At 32.2% G+C, this 18,351-nt stretch overlaps 1 protein-coding gene across 1 annotated transcript in view; it reads left to right on the top strand.

The window, feature by feature from the left end:
* CAPS2 (calcyphosine 2) overlaps positions 1-17,941 on the top strand; it is a 42,845-nt gene extending 24,904 nt beyond the window's left edge. Inside the window, exons 12-17 of the mRNA XM_081060230.1 lie at positions 2,554-2,672; positions 3,648-3,724; positions 5,301-5,455; positions 7,475-7,594; positions 10,315-10,411; positions 15,813-17,941. Coding sequence (XP_080916356.1) covers positions 2,554-2,672; positions 3,648-3,724; positions 5,301-5,455; positions 7,475-7,594; positions 10,315-10,411; positions 15,813-15,988 — 744 coding nt within the window. The 3' untranslated portion in view covers positions 15,989-17,941. The remainder of the gene's footprint in view (positions 1-2,553; positions 2,673-3,647; positions 3,725-5,300; positions 5,456-7,474; positions 7,595-10,314; positions 10,412-15,812) is intronic.
* The last annotated feature ends 410 nt before the right edge of the window (positions 17,942-18,351 follow it).

Genomic DNA, 18,351 nt, shown 5'->3' with positions numbered 1-18,351 from the left:
TGATCATTTGTGTGACAAATATATATTCATAAGCTAAGCATTGGAGGGAGAACAATGGATAAGTTAGACCTATTCCCTGCTTTTGTAGAGCTTACAGTCTCATGGGAAACACGGTCAGATAGGAAGGGTAATGATTTAGTTTTGTGGGGTCAAAGGAGTCATCCTGAAGGAAGTGCCTTCTAACCCTGATCTAGAGAAGGAGTTAGCTAGGCTGGGATAAGTGAGATAGGAGAGGTTAGGGAAAGTCTGTCCAGAGTGTGGAGTTCAGGGTAGGTACTGTCAAGAATGAATTTAAATATTACGGAAACCACTTCATGGACTGTGTAGGTATCTTCCTGACCACTGCGCTGTACACCTGAAGCTGAATAATATTGAATGTTGACTATAATTAAATGTATATGTATTTATTTATTCACAGGATGTGGAGTATAGCATAGGGAATAGAGTCAATGGAATTGTAACAGCTATACACGATGTCGAATGGGCAGTAGATTGGGGGAGGCAGGTTATCACTTTGTGAGGGGTGTAAACGTCTAACTATTACATTATTTTGTGCACCTGAAACTAAATAATTAAAAAAAGAATGATTTTTAAGAGCAGCCTCTATTAAGGAGTTAATCTAAAACGTATTTTGGGGAGTCATTGAAAGACAAGATGTGGACAGAATGGAGAGAGGTGACATTAGGTTTGCGATTTAGAAAGATCACTCTGGTTACAATGTGGGGAATGAATTGAATGAAGACTAGATACAAAGAACCAGATTGGATTGAATTATATAAATCTAGGAAGGAGGTAATGGCAACCTGAATTAGGCAGGTGTCTGTGACTGTGAAGGCAATTGAAAAATAAAATAAATCTTTAGGAAATAGAATCAATAAGATGCAGTAACGACTTAGGTGGAGAATTGGGGGGTAAGAAAAACTTTGTATCTTAAAGCTGGATTAAATAATCCAAGTTTCCATATATACATGTGTCACTCAAGTCTGCCTCTTGAGATCTAGAGAAAATCAGCTCTGACTCCCATTTCATAACCTGCAAAAAGGATGTTTAATGCCTATCCCACAATTAAAGTTACCTATAGTTCTGAGTGCTGTCTCCAGTAATGTAGTATATAGTTTATGACTTATTCTCGCTATTCCTGTTCCAGTTCACTTGAAGCAGATGTTGAATTCTGCTCCCTTTTATGAAAGAAAGAAAAGAAGGAAGGAAAATGGCTGGGAAGGAGGGAGGGAGGGAGGAAAAGCCACACACAAACTATATATACGGTGCTTTGTGTGTGTGGCAGACATTTTGAAAGAGATATGGAGGGAGGTTAATATAAGAATTTAGAATTATTTATTAGACATTCTTATTCTTAAAAATATGTCCTTTGACTATTTCCCATAGGAAAGCCCTTCTTCTTCATTTTTCGACTCCTTCCACGTTTTGCTCCTTCTCACAATCTTCGATTTCTTTATGCAGAAATATTCTACTTTACCCTTTGGGGGGAGCGTGTCTTCTGCTTTCCATGTGTTACTCTGGAGCTTATCATTTCATTTCTATATGCCCCATCAAGGTCTTTTCCTAAACACTTCCTAAAAGAAATGTTAGTGCCATCTATTAATATGATACTCAAACAAGCATGCATATTTGCCAATAGACACACATGCATGAAAGTGCACCCACATATGTTCATTCATTTGCATATAGCTTCGGATGCACTGACACAGACCGTACAGAAGTATTCTTATGCACACATGTATGTATACACACGTTAGCTTTTATGTATACACTTACATGTATAATCCTGCTACGCAATTCACAGTGCTTAATATTGTAATTACAAAAGAATTTACATACATTTCAATAAAAGGAGAAAGTCTTATAGTTACAAGTTTTCTAAAGTAAATGCTCCAGGAAAAAGGAGAGGAGATAAATCTCTTCCATTATTTTCAAGAAAGAAAATTAAACTTCTTATTTTAAATTTGTGGTTGTCCTTATTTGAACATGTTTATTTGAGCAACTCAAAAATGAAAATAATGACAATTTTCTAAGTGTGGATTAAGGACTTTTGATAGAAATATTTTTACTCAAGTCTTTATTCTCTAATTAGTTTAAAATTAGGTTTTACAGTTATGTGATGTTTGTTACCGAAAGACCAAGTGAAAAAGTGTGATTGATCTATACAGTTCATCAATTTGTCATACAGCTTTCTGTGGATCGACAACTCTATTTCTGTATTTAGGAATGTCATAATTTTGATTTGAATAACTTACCCTTTCTTCCTGTGATTCTTACAAAAAATTGGCATTCTTACATTATTTTTTCACATAGATTATTAAAAAGAAAATTTTTCTAATTCAGAGATTGATTAGCAGATTAATTCCTTTATTTTCCTGTATTAGTAGCTGAAGCCTGTGTGGTTCCTAAATGGTCTCTGAAATATGCTTTTTTTTTTTAAATCATAAAAGTATACTATGTCATAAAATTGAATAATTTAAATCAGTATTAGTTATATTTTACTTCTTATCGACTTTCTGAGTTTTAAATAATTCATCTGTTAAATATTTTTAGGGCGCAAACTTGACATTTTTGAATTCTGATCATCTCAGACTTCCAGAAAGCATAAAAGAAAACACATTACTTATACTTCGAATCACAAATATTGATCGGAGAGCTTTGGATTCTCTCAGGTAAGTCAAACGTGCATTTTTTTCTTGTGAGCATAAGTGAAAACTATTATTTATTCTCTTAAAATGAGTATCTATCCCAAAATATTTTGACTTTAGTTAGGTTTATATTTTTTAAAACAAAGCATAGCTATATGTGTCTATTTTATGTGCTATCTTGTGCTCCATGTGTAAGAACAATTACCATCAAGTAAAGAACAAAAATGTCCCATTTTATCTTAAAGGTATTTGATTAATTTGCCTTTGCTATAACACTTTTGTTTTACAAAATGCTACCAAAGCTATAAAATTTAAAAGATTGGTACAATATTAATAATTATGCCCATATTTTTAGTGGGTATTTTTAGCACTAAAAAATGTCTTGGGTGTTACATGTGTATAATGTTTTCTGATTAGTAAAATGAATAGTGAAAAAATACTGCCATGAATCAAAAACCCTCTTAAATGAATTTTAGTTGTTTTAATTATATATATGCTATTATTCTTGCTGAGTGTTTCTTGGTGATAAATATAATTCAACATGGCAATAATTGGTGTACTATGTGTGCATTAGAGGCCATATCCCACAAATTGGTTTCAAGGAAGTTTGTTTCACTTTGTCATTTACTGTATTGCTCAAAATGAATGCAATCTTTTTGGTTTTTTCAAAATCACATTTTTACATTTTGTACTTTACAACGTAAAACTGCCTTTAAATTTAATAGTTTTAATTATTTTGTAAGAACACGGAAATAGCTGCAAAAATAAATATAATGTTAAGAGTCATCTGGGAAGGTTTTAAGGATTTTAGCCCTTTTCTTGGCATATTTAATCCTCCTGGGATTAAATCAGCAGTTGAAAGTAAGACTCGATTAATCTCTAGGCACTCTTCCAACTTTGGTGAGAGTTTCATGGCGTCTAGAACAGCGAAGAGCTTAGAGTTTCCGTATTTATGGTTATAAAACTATATTTTTATCACTGCAAACATGTTAATTGCAGAACTGATTCTGTGGAACATGAGAATGGTATAAACAGGCAGGAAGCCAATGATAGGTGGGTCTTCAAGGCCATTCAAGGTATGTATCATTTTACTATACTTTCAAGTATTTTTAATTTTTAACTATTTTCTTTGTAAGTAGTAAAGTAGTATTTTCCAGATACTTTTTAGTGTTATGGCATTTGATTTACATTTCCTATTTGCTTTGTTTTGTAAGTTAATTATATGTCTGTGTGTGTGTGTGTGTATGTGTGTGTGTATATACCAATATGTTTTTAGGATTTCTCCTACTTTAATGATTCTAACTGAATAACTAGTATTCTATGAATTACCATGTTTCCTGGAAAATAATACTATAGGTCTTATTTTCAGGGAAACACGGTATGAATTTTACAATTTTAGAAAAAAAACTATATTCAGTTATTTATGAACTGAATAAAGTGTAGCCAATTTTGTAATATAATATTTGTCTTATGCATTAGGTTATATCCTAAAGAGATTTGTGGCAGCCCTAGCATAAAAGCAAAGATGCTGGACTTTTCATGTTTGGACTCTGTCATTCAGTAGACATATGACTTTGTGTAAATCTTTCGCACTTCTTTCTTCATCTCTAAAATGAGGAAAATAACCTGTTTTATTAGCTTTCTAGAGTTGTAGGTAATAGATGAAATATATGTAGGCTTTGGATTCTTGTAACCACTATAATACACTAGGCTCAACTAATCAATTCTTTGTTGAATTTCATAGTCTGGAAGGGAGAAAGTCATGAAACAAGTAACCACAAAAATCAACATATAATTCATGAATTTTGATAAAACCTGGTTTATTAAAGATCATAAGAGGGCTAGAAGCATTGAAAAGTTATCTGGAATTGATATTTGAACTCTCAAATATTCTTGATGTCACTGTTAATAAATCGTTTATTCTATCATGGTCAATATAGTATTTTTCACTATTGTATCTAGTGACATTTACTTCCTCTAACAAATTGTATTTAGTAACTACTTTAGTAAAATTCTCTGTGTATTCTCAAGATGGCCCAAACTGTATTAAGTGAAATCACTGCCTCACAAAGAGAATGCTAGGCGCCAGAGAATATAACCTCTGATGAATTCCTAGAAGAAAGAGTTACTTTACATGTGTAAGTGTAGGACAGCACTTCAAAGCCGTGATGCTATTTAACATATAAGTTATAATTTGAAGATGAAAACTTTTTCAGAAATTTTGAACTGATAATTATTGAGTGACTGGCCAGGCGTCAATTTTGTAATTCAGTTGGTAACAGCAAAGACAGAGGAAAGAGGTGGGATTATTGGATGAGGAGGATGCCTAGAAAATAACATTTTATTTGTAGCATTTAGGTCACTTTCATGCTGATAAAGTGTAACATCATTTTTCTGTATAAAATATATAACTCTTTCACCACACAGTGGTGCTATAGTTCTGCTGTATTTACATGTAGTTTTATATATAACCCTCTTTATTAAAAGCATTCCATTTTCCAAAAATGTTTTGTCAGTCATACATATGATTTGATTGATATTTCTTATATCAGTTACATCAACTTTAATTTTCTAACAAGAAAGACATTTGCGATTTGATACATTTGTGAATAAGAACTATTATTAGTTTCCATCTTTCTTCTTCCTAAACAGAAGAGTTAAAAGAACAGCTACATAAAAGAGGAGTCCGTATTTTCACTGGATTGGGAAAATACTTTCGACAATTGGACAAGGAAGGAAGTGGACTTTTAGATAAGGCAGATTTTAAGCAAGCTCTAAATGTGTTTCACTTAGAGGTGTCTGAAAAGGTATGTACTACAGATACTTCACTGCAGTGGATGATGTATTATTTTTAGGTGATACTTTTCACTTTCTCTACTGAAATTTTAGTAGTTCACTGGTCTCCTTTTTCTTCTTTATGCCTTATTATTAGTGTTAAGCCATTAGGTAACAAGTCCTGTTGATTTTTAAAGTTTCAACATTCATTCCTCCATCATGCATACATTAAGAGTATATTAACCAGCCATCGTTCTCAGTTTGAAGAAGATATATTCCGTACTCTAAAGTCTTCATGATCAAAGCAAAGAAATATGTGATTACAAAATAATATGATATCTGTTACATAGAGAATGCTTACAGAATTCGTGGGATAAATTCCAAGCCAGGTGATGGGGAAAGAGAGGGAGGATGATAGAATAATTCCTGGAAGAGGATATATCCAAGCTAAATTTTAAAGGATGAAGAAATAAGCAGAGAAGAGGGGAGGAGGAGTGTGGATCAGATAATGGATAGTTCATGAAGGGGAGGAGCACATATGAAGGCACGGAGAGGACTAGGAGTGAGGCCTGCCCAGGAATTGTGAATGGCTCATCCCCTCATTCCCCCACACCCAGAGCCTTCACACATACTGTTCCCTCTGTGAATAATTCCCGCTAGACTTTTGCATGGCTCAGTTTTCTCATCATTCAGGCTGCGGCTTTCTCTACTAAGAATACCGCCCTGTATCTCTGTCTAAAGGAGCACCCCATCTGATCCCTGGTCCTCTCTCTATTATTTACCCATTTTATTTTCCTTGCACCACTTTGTAAATATCATCTGGCTATTCCTGCAAGTAGAACGTAAGTCCCATGAGGACAGAACCCAGGGTGCTTCTAGTTTTCTGCTCTCTTTCTAATACCTCGAATGAAACCTGGCGTACAGCAGGTGTTGAGCAAATACACGATGTATTCGTTTAAATAGATAGAGAAATGGAAGGAAGGAAAAAAGAACAATGGAGAGAAACAAGCCTAGCAGGGGCTGATACATTAAAGCCTTGCATGCCATGCTAAGAAGTTTGGATTTTATTCTACAAGTATACGAATTGGAAACCCGTGTACCTCAAGAGTTTCAGATTAAGAATCCTCTTGCATTCTTCTCTTTTGCTTCAAACTGTCTCGTCGCAAGATATAGTGTATTTTGTGGAAGTAACACCAGAAATTGAATTTATGAGATATAGGTTAAAGTCCAACTTTACTATGAACTAACTATATGACCTTGAAGAGGTCTATTCACTTTTCGAATTGATAGGCTCTGCATGGGCAATCCAGAGAGAATACCTATAGTCAGAGTTGCTTTGAAGCTCAAATAAGAAAATTACATGGGAATACACCTTAGCAACTATAAAATCTGTTATTGTTGTGACGTACCTGTCTTTTGTGTTTTTTGCAACATGTAACATTATGGCCCACTTGATGACACATATTATGGGTTATCTAACTTGACTTCTTCCTTTCATACAACAAAACAAAAGAAAACAAAACAAAAATAGCAACAGACATTTAGAAACCTTGGTGTCTTTATCTACATCACACAGATAATTAATAACTGAGATAAAACTAGAACGCAGATAATCTGTGCCAGTCTAGTCCTCTTTCCGCATCATCATAACACTTCATTTTTCGGTTGATTTGTTAAATTTTTGTGATTAGATTCAAGAATAAAAACTAAACGATATTACCTAATGCATCTAACATAGGGAGAACATATATTATAAAAATATGAGTAAACTTCCCTTTTTGCTCATATATTTAAAATAATATTCCCTGTTTTTGTTTTCCCGCATGATATCACAGGAGACTGCCCATGCAAGGGTAAGCAAAATTAAGTCATTATAAAATAAGAATATAAGTATCACCAACCTGGGTCTAATTAAGGAAGTATGTGACTTTTTGAACTTTCTTAAGTTCTCTACCTTGTCTAGGACTGCAAAAGGTGTTAACAAATACTATTACGTTTTGGCCATATGCAGCTTAAAGGTGTTAACAGTGGTTCTGTGTGATTATCTCTAGAATTTTGAGTCTTCATGGCTAATTCTGAATGACAGTGGCAATGGCAAGGTTGACTATGGAGAATTCAAACGTGCCGTTATTGGTGAAATGAATGAATACAGGAAATCATTTGTTCGAAAGGTAACTTTGTGAAATAATTTTTCAAATATTTACTTTTAATAGATTATTAGGTTCATTATTTTAAAACTTTAATGAATTACCATTGAAAATGTTTTAAATCCCTTTGCCTGTAATGTATTTTGATTTTAGTCAAACACAAACAAGCATATACACATACACCTCATTCAGGATAAAGCTAAATAATTTATGCATATGTTTTAGGAAAATATTATGAAAGGAAAATAAAATCTGAAATTAAATTTTGGTTTACAAATTACTAGTTTCATAAATTGCTGGCTCCATATATGACTGTGTGATATAGCTGTGTGACTATATGTATTTTTAAATATCACTGAGCCTCAGTTCCTTATCTGATAGAGCTGGTATAAGGATTGAATGCGATAATACACGTAAAATTCTTAGTTTGTGGCTTTCCCAAGGTCAAGGCTCAATACATGTTTTCTTAGGAAGACTAAGATAGTTTCTCGGTTTTTGTAATATGCATGTTAAGTGTTAAAATGAAGGTTAAAATGATCATATTAAATTAGAATTAAAAATAGGAACCCTGATTTTTATAGGAAACTACTCTGGTTCTGGTAGCAATTTTTAGAGCATATTTTGAGCAATGTAGTTTTCTTTTTCTTTTGTTTATGTACCTAATATACAACATACGTGTATCTAGTACTGTGTATAGAGTAGTACTGACAATTATATCAAGTATAAATCTTAAACAGAAAATGTCAAAAAAATTCTCCTAATAGTATTTATAAATTTGAATTTATTCGTACTTTACGTATCCTGGTGATAGGTTTGAGTATCAGAAATAGAAACTGAAACTGAAGGCTTGTCTCTTTCATAAATCTTGGTACTGGGAATAGAGGACAAAAGAGTTACAAAGTATCCTATTAGTTTGCTAGGGCTGCCATAACAAGTACCACAGACTGGGTGGCTTAAACAACAGAAATGTATTGTCTCAAAATTCTGGAAGCTAGAAGTCCAAGATCAAGGTGTCAGCAGATTTGGTTTCTTCTGAGGCTTCTCTCTTTGGCATGTAATGGTCTTCTCCCTGTGTGTTCACCTGGTCATCCCTCAGTGTGTGTTGTCTGTGTCCTAATTTCTGCTTCTTCTAAGGACACCAGTCATATTGGATTAAGGCCCACCCTAATGATTCCATTTTAACTTAATTACCTCTGTAAAGGCTCTATCTCCAAATACAGTTACATTGTGAGGTACTGGGGCTTTCACACACGAATTGTAGGGGACACAGCTCAGCCCTTAGCAAGTACCATATTTCTGTGAACACACTGTGGATAAACAAACTTGATTCCAGTTTTGACTCTTCTGAAAATGTGGGATGTTGCTTTGAATCATTTTCGTGTTTCTATGTACCCACTCCCATTTCTAATTAAATATTTTATGGTATTATACTCAGAGCTGCATTGAATTAGACGAACAATAAAACAACTAGCATTTCAAAGGTTACCTTAAATTTCAGGAAATACAGTAACAAAATCCATTTAAAAAGTTATTTCACTTTCTCATTGATTTTAGTGATGGAATATTTGGAAGTTCACTTTGGAAACAAAATAGCCCTGGCCATTTACCAGTTTTATGTGAATCCTAGAGCTGGAAGTTACCTGAGAAGTTTTTTTACTCAACCCTTTAGTGTGCAGAGGAGGAAAGCCAGGATAACAGAGGTTAGGTTACTTTACCAAGGTCAGGGTGCTAGAAAGTGGTAGAACTAATAATACTTGAGTGCAAGTTACCTATGTCGACCCCCCAAAAAGAAGATACCCACTAAGAAGGGCTCCTAATGGCTAACTGTGCTCAAATTTAAAAACAGAGACCAGCAGCCATTTCTAACAGGGGCTTCTCATGCAAACCACACTTCAGGGAGAAACCTGCACTGTATTGACTGCTTGCACTGTATTCCTGCTTTCTGAGCCAGCCCTTATAAAGAAGTTCTTGGAATTGTATTTCAACCAATAGGACTGAGACTTTCCCTGCCCAGATGGAGCTGCACAGCTATGTACTCATTAGCATATTCACTGACCAATCAGAGCAGCTCCATTCTGACCAATCAGGCACAGCAGTGTTTTTTCGATCAATCAAACTGTAAACATTTGGAGTCCTCATTTGCATGAGGATGAACCAATCAGTGACCAGCAGTGGGGACTTGTCTCTCTAAAAGTTAGCTCCCCTCTGGCTCAGGGAGCGCACTTTCCTTTTCCACCAAAGACTAAAGACTGCATTTCCCCAGCTGGCCTGAAACGCTAAAGACATCTCCCAGGACCAGAGCAGAGCGGACTGGGACAGAACTGAGCGAGTTGCCTCACTGGCGACAAACCTCACCCAAGGGCTGCCTCACCTGAGGGCCACCTTGCAGCTGTGCTGTTCCACAGCCCGCTGTTTCATAACTGAGCTGTAATGGTATTGAGTTGTTCCACAGCCATGCTGTATCACAACTGAGCTGTTGGTACTGGGTAAAGTTTCCTTCTTCACCACACCCCAAATTGGGGATTTCTGTTGGACTAGAATCACTGCCAACTACCATCGGTTGACACCTAATATTTTGCTCCAATATCATTCTTCTTTGTATTTATAATGTTCCCTACGCATACACCAGTGTAGTATTTTTAAGCTGTCTTGTTTAGAGCCTATAAATAACCTACTGCAGAAAATAAAATTAGGATCTCATGTCTAATGATTTCGTAGAAAAAAACGTTTCTTTCTTTTTTTAGGCCTTTATGAAACTGGATTTCAACAAAATGGGCAGTGTACCTATTATAGACATAAGAAAATGTTATTGTGCAAAGAAACATCCTCAAGTAATTTCAGGTAATTATGAATCAAAATACATTAGATTTCTAAAATGTTAGCTAATAAAATAAATATCTTCAAATAATATTAATTGATATTGTGGACCTTAACCCATTAAGGGAGGAATAAACATTTTTTTTTTTTAAATCAGAAAAGTGATAGCTATTTGACCTTCTGCATTTAAAAATTCTTAGGTCTATTGTCTGTACTTATTTTTTCTTTGATGTTTATAATCGAGATTGAACTTTTATTTCCTATTGAGGAAATAGTGAGGAATTTGAGTTAGAAAGAACAGAATAGAGAACCGATAATTACATGTGCAAGTTCTCAAAATTAGTTTTACTGAATGTGCTAACTATACTCGAAGATTTAAAGCAGAATGAAGGAATGAATGTATTTCTCTAGGACTGGAGCTATACATATAATGGAAATACATATGTCTATGAAAATTTGAGGATATAGAAAATATCTCAGTGTAATTCTACAGATTCATTACCTACTATATTTCTTCTGACTTTAATTTTTACATAATTGATTTATAAATAAATTCTAATTATAAAGAAAGCATTTGGCCCCAGTAACTATCCTCTTTTCATTACATTTCTCTCTACAGAGGTAACAGTTAAATATTATTATTATTTAATATATATTTCAGTCTTTATGGATTTTCATAGCTGTGTATGTACTATAAATATGTAATACTTTTTTGAAGACTTTTTTCATGAAAGTTTTGCTAAACATATGTTAGTTTGCTTTTTACACTCAAACTATGTTTTGGAGCTCTTTTTATGTTAATTCACATTGTGCCATCTTATTTTATCTACTGCATATTATTCTTTTTAAAAATCAGTATACCATAATTTACTTAGTCTCCTATTAGAAGACTTTTTTAAAAAATTAGTTACAGGTACACAAAACAATGTAATAGTTAGACATTTATCATTTATGTCCCTCATACAGTGTCAACCCCCACATCCCCCCATCAACTATCCCTCTGACATTGCACACAGCCATTACATTTTCACTGTCTCTATTCCTAATGCTGTACTCTGATATAGTTACAAAATTTATAACTGTAGTTCCAAAATTTATAAATGGCTGCTGGATTTTGTCGAATGCTTCTTCTGCATCTATTGATACGATCATATGATTTTTATTTTTCATTTTGTTAATGTGGTGTATCACATTGATTGATTTGCGGATGTTGAACTACCCTTGCATACCAGAAATGAATCCCACTTGATCATGGTATATGATCTTTTTAATATATTGCTGAATTCTGTTCGCTAATATTTTGTTGAGGACTTTTGCATATGTGCATTAGAGACATCTAGTTTTCTTTTTTTTGTAGGGTTTTTGTCTGATTTTGGGATCAGGGTGATAGTGGCATAGTAAAAAGTGTTTGGGAGCTTTCCCTCCTTCTGGATTTTTGGGAAGAACTTGAGGAGAATAGGTGATAATACTTTTTTGAATGTTTTGTAAAATTCACCTGTAAAGCCATCTGGTCCAGGGCTTTTGTTTATTGGGAGATTGTTGGTGACTGATTCAATTTCCCTGGTGGTAATCAGTCTATTCAGGTTTTCCGTTTCTTCTTGAGTTAGCCTTGGAAGGCCGTATGCTTCTAGAAAATTGTCCATTTCTTCCAGATTGTCAAATTTGTTGGCATATAGTTGCTCATAGTAATTTCTTAATTATTTTTGTATTTCTGTGGTGTCTGTTGTCACTTCTATTGGAAGACTTTTAATTTCTAATTATTGATGTTCAACCAGTGAAGCAATGAGAATGCTTATTTGTGATTCCTTAGACCCATTTTCTGCTGTTTCCTTGGGGTAACATCAAGACCTAGAATATCTGTATTTCCAGTTTTGATTAATTCTTCCAAATTGCTGTGTAAGATGGGTATACCAGATTATACTGCCATTTGTTAGAGAATTAATTTCACCTCAGATTTTTGCCAATAGAATATGTTAAAAAATTTTTTTAATTTGCATTTTCCTCATTATCAGGGAGTTTAAACATATTTTTGTATATTTATTGACCATTTATTATTTATATTTAATGAATAGTTTCTAATTCATAATTTTAATTGCTATATTAAATACTATAGAATACTATTATTCTAGAATTTTCCTTTTTAAATATTAAAATAAGATATACTGTAATTATTTTGGTTTATTATTGTTATTAACCCTTGTAAATGGTTTATTTATTACTTTTAACTGTGAAGTGAAAAAAATAGAATTTGTATGTAAATTAATGCTAATCATCACTGTCTTCCCAATTTTTAATAATCTGTTTCAGGTCAAAATAGTTTAATTTGCTTATTAATGATATTAAATGAACTACAGTTGCTGTAGAGAATTTCTAGTATTATTTAGTTATATTTAGTATATCTTTTTCTTAAAATCCGTTTCATTCTCTGCTTTTATTCTGTAATTAGTGATACTAAATATAAGAACAAGATGATTTACTTATTTCAAAATTAGGTGATTTTATTACCTTGTATTTTATTCTGTCTTCTCCTCTCTAATCTTAATTAAGTTGTTTAAGGAGCTTCAATTTTTTGTGTGTCATTGAATTGGTGAGGGTTTTATTTTTGTTGTTGGATAATCCTTTGTTTAAGAAATTACGTATCTTGTCTTTGCATTCACGTTAAGGAAGATAAGCTAGCAAGCTCAACAATCTTAAGAGGAAACCCTATTACTGTTTCTCTTAAAAAACACACAAAAAAACCAGAAACCCTTTTTTGTTATCTATGATTACAAATTATAATTTATTCACATGGCTATCGAATTAAATTCATATTAAGACTTTTATATCACATGTAATTTAACTAAAGAAAATATTTTCTTTTTACTTTGTTTGAATAATTTATTTTAAAAAGTATTTTCAGCCTTAATGGAAATGAGATTTATCAAATGTTTTTCTGTTTAATGGTATTAAAAATCTAATGTTTAATTAAAATACTTTGCTCTCTAAGAGGAGCAAAAGAAAGATGATTAGTTACAAATGATAGTAGGTAGGTATTTACTGGGTGGAGGAGGCAAAAGAAGTATAAAATTCTTGAATATTTGAAACATAAATTTAAATTAAAAATGTTTTTCTTATAAAAAGTAGTGTTAAAATTTATTCAAAACTATGGGGAACTCTCTTTTGCCTGCAGGTATATATTTTTATATAGATTAGATCTTGATTAACGTTTATCCTTGACTAACATTCAATTACAAATTCACTTGTTTTTTATTACCAATTCTGTGTAACATAATTATTCAGTCCTTGTTTATTCAACCTGCTTTTTAAAAAAATGATCGCCTCTTCTCTATTTCTCACATATGTTTTAAAAGACAGCAAACATTTTGCTATTCAAAGCAGAGTTTTCCTTTACTTCGATAGGCACTTTAAAATGAATCATTATCTAAGATCATTAGAGAACTTCTGGTGTTTGAAAAAGATCCAACTCTTACCCTAATTTTGCCAACCCTGTTAGACAATTAAGGTGGTATCCCCATTTAAGTTTGTTATTTTTAAATGCAACATGACTTTAAAATGATTTATAGAATTCCATAGATTTTTCTGACCCCTTTTCTGCCTTTATATGTGAGCCTCTGTTTCTTTTCTTTGAGTATTATCTGACCATCTTTTCTATAGCTTCCTTTTATCTCTTAATTTTCTTTTCTTATTAAAAAATTAATGAATGTCTTTTTTCCTGTTCTATTCTAGGATCCTGGGAATAAATCAGTGCACAGACAGTGAGGATGGGGGGGAGGGGTGAAGGGAGTGGCAGATTAGTGAGATGAGTTCTGTGATGGAGTACCTACATTTAGGGTGGTCAATGAAAGCTTCCCCAAAAAATGGTATTTAAGAGGTCATTCCTTCTCTCTAACTAACCATAATGTGATTAAAGCTACTTATTTAAATACTTTATTATTTTATTTCTGAATTAAAAAATAAAAAAAAAATTTAAAAGGATGAATCAGATATTTTATGTTCTCTCTTTAAATAAAAAACTAAAGATTATTTTATGTTCTCTTTTTAAATAACAGACTAAACATACTAAAAATTTATAAGTTTAAATAACAAACTTACAATTTTTTAATATACATTATTCTCAATAGCATTTTCCTATAGAATAAAATCATATTTAACATGACCCAGTGGAAATAGCCTACTTAATATCAGAGATTAAAATATAATGATTTAATCTAGTGTAAGGTCTTCCAGCAAAAATTTTCAGAAGTCTCTGAATCCTGTGTTTGCAGTAATATCTTCTAGCTGCAATAATGAGTAACTGATTCATAAAATAACCAATGCCTGAAAGTAGAGACACCTTTCACACATTGTATTACTGTGTTAACAGGCTGTAAATCTTTGAAATCATTTACTTTTTTTGTTCTTTCTTTATTTCTAATGGAAATGAAACCAAGTCCTCTAAAATATTAAGAAATATAAAAATATCTACAGTAGTAACTATTATTTTTCCTATACATATAGGACACACCTTATCAGAAGTTTAAAACATAAGAACTGAGGGTTGCTAGATGGGAGGGGGGGTGCGTATAAGGGGGAAGGTGAGGGGATTAGAAAACAGTCAGTAACCACAAGATGGCCACGGGGTTCTGAAAATTAATTTGGGGAATGTAATCAATAATGTTGTAAAGATTTTGTAGGGTATGCGATGGACACTTGTCTCATTAGGGAGACCACCTCAAGGATGATGTAGATGCCTGATCACTGCACTGTACACCTGAAGCTGAAGCTGAACAATAATGAATGTCAACTACAAGTTTGTATGTATATGTATGTGTATATATACACATACATATACATACGTATACATATGTATATGTATGTACTTACAAGAAGCGGAATACAGCATTAGGAATAGAGACAGTGGAAATGTAATGGCTCTGTGCAATGTCAGAGGGTTAGTGGATGGGGGGAGGGGGGTTCACACAATGTGAGGGATATAAAAGATAAATGTCTAAGTAAAAAAAAAATTCTATGTTCCTACTGGGGGGAAAATTGATTATATATTTATAGGAGGAATTGGAAAATTAAAGTTCACTTTTCATGGTTTATATTAAAAGAAAATCCCCAAATTGCTATCTGCTCAAGTTTTGAGGAAGAGTTAACTCTATATGCCTATCATTCTTCAATATATCCAATGACATCACTTAATAAATAGATCGTGGGATTTTTTTTAATTAAAAAAAAAGAAACCATACCTCAAATGTGTACTAAAGTCACCACCATGATAGTAGTTCATCATGAAAATGTCTAAATAAATTAGATGGTAGTTTGACATAAGATTTCAAATTGTTGAAAAGATTTTATAAGATAATTAAGTATTTCTTTACCATCATCAGTCGTTTTCCTGTACTTTTAAGGAGATTGTTACATAGTCAGTACTATTTTACAGGCCATTTCACAGAGGAACAAATCAAATCATCATTTCTAGAAACATTAAAAGATGCCTGCAACAAGTCTGATGAAGTGTCATATGGTGAATTTGAAGATTACTATGAAGGTCTAAGTGTAGGAATAGTAAATGATGAAGATTTTGTTAATATCTTACGTATTCCATGGGGGATTTAGTTTTTTTAAATGAGTATGTCATTAGCACTAAACATTTTAAAGGAGAGATGAATTCATTGTAAAGTATGATCAAACACTGGAACATGTTTTTCTAGGGCTCTCTTTATTGTTATTATTTTTTCCTTACAAAGGTTGAATCCGGAAAGAGAAATATTCAGAAAGTTAGATGTAGGGGTATATGAACATTTATGCACAGGTACGAGTGCTCATTGTCTATAAGTTTGAAAAGATCTGTCTTTTTGATTTATTACTCATCTTGACTGTATTTCAGAGGTCTTTATTAGCCTTCATAGGAAAGTAACATCCATATCAAAAAATATGAGATCATCTATGTAGTAACCAAGTTTCATGGCCATTTTTTTTCTATCTGTTTCCCCAAATAAAATATACTTCCATTTGTTAGAGAATTAATAGCCACCATTCTCAATTTGATGAATTGGAATTGGGCTCAAAGCTTATGAAACTGAAATAGTTCAGTTTGTTTCAGACATATGAAAATGTTATAGGAATTAAAAGATATGTAAGAGAAATTTTCCATTTTGTGTGATTATGGATGTTTTCTGTAACAAACATTTTGAATGATAGAGGCTTACCCCTAAAATGCTTATATAAACATTGACTTGTCTTGTGAATTCTTGTCTTCTAAATTATGTGCTGTTGTTTGTTCAAGAGAGCACAAGGTACTTCTTCTAGTGACCAGTTCTGTTCATTCTTTTATTCTATTTTTAACTGCAATCCTTATAATCTACACAGAATTATTTAGCTAAAAACAATACAAAATGGGAGGCGAGATGTTTTCTTCCATTAATGCATTATCACATATGTGGACTATGAGATAATTTAGCAATTCTTAATCAAATGTAAAAAAGTGTTTTGTATCCAAAATATTTGATGAATGTAAGTTATATTCTAAAGATAAATACAGGTTGTTCTCAACATCTTTTTCTTTTTTTTGGTATACTAAACAACAGAAAAATGTCTTTTAAATAGACATTCAACTGTTAGATGTGATGTAATCAATCATTCTTTCTAAATTCTTATAGATTCCTCATTTCTCTTTGGAAATACAAAGAAGAGAGAATTTTATAGAGCTGTTGTTTCCAAGCTCATAATTTAAAATTTTATGTTAATATAAAGTAGAAAAAAATAGTGTTGAGCAAAATAAGTGGTTAAAAGATGAAAATATATACTTTGTAGAATATGACTTTTGGCATATAACTTTATTCATGCATATCCTTGGCAACATCAGAAATGTCATGTGTGTGAACCCAATATATTCAAAGTAGTGCTTTTTCAAGATTTGTGGAGGTTCTAAAACTTACTACTAAAATATCAGAAAGAAAAAATATATAAACATTTTAGTGCTGTTTTCACTAGCTAAATTCTTTATTCCTTGGAATTTTGTTCGATTAAGTTATTATAATTAAAACAATGTGCTGGAAGATATTTTAGCAGATAAACATCTTTAACACTGTTTCTGGGTCACATTCTTTTTATCGGAAAAATTTATCCAGTTATAGTCATTTTAATACAAACTGCTCTCATATTAAAATGACTAATACTGTGGATGCTCAGTATGCATGTAGTATTTTTCACTGATAAAATTATGTTTAGTTCTTTTAAATCTATTCTGAATATTGTTGTGTCATAGTTTCATGTGAATACTATCAGAAAATGTACAGGCTGTCATATTGTAACAAAAAAAGGGGGATTGTTCTGGGCTTTAACATATTAATATGACAGCATACTCTTAAATGAACCTCCACCCTCTAATTATAAATATTCATATGTGGTTATTTGTAAGAAATTTCTCTATTTAGGAGATGTAACTTATTTTGTAGTTAATTTTTTATTTTACACTGTTATTGCCATATAGTTAGAAAATACATGTTTGTTAGTTGATGTATTTTGTTGAATTATAATTGACACAATAAATCATTCTGCTTTTGGCTCACTGTCTGCATTCTTCTTTTATATAGTAAAATCTGTTTAGTATTCAATTCAATAGAAGAGCATTTAATAGAAGTTATATTTTCAAACATCCACAACATAATAATTGACTTTTGAAATGCTATTCTTAGTAAACTTTGAGATTCTAAAATATCTCTTGGTTAACTTTAAAATATTAAATTATATGCTGTAATGATGGTACATGAATTTTATAGTTAATTATATTTCATCATTCTCTAGATCTTTAAAAGTAGTTACTTGTTTTGGTATAGAATTGCTTTTCCAGTTAACAATGTTGTTTATTGAATTCACAATATTGATTTATTTTACTGTTTCTGTTCTTATAAAGTGTTAAAGAATTTTCAGGAAAAATTGACATTTTATTAGAAAACAAATGCTATTCTTTAGGAATT

This window comes from Rhinolophus hipposideros (genome assembly GCF_964194185.1).
Source record: "Rhinolophus hipposideros genome assembly, chromosome: 9".
NCBI lineage: Eukaryota > Metazoa > Chordata > Mammalia > Chiroptera > Rhinolophidae > Rhinolophus > Rhinolophus hipposideros.
Note: the sequence above shows the minus strand (reverse complement) of the source record. Positions and strands in the feature narration are given on the sequence as shown.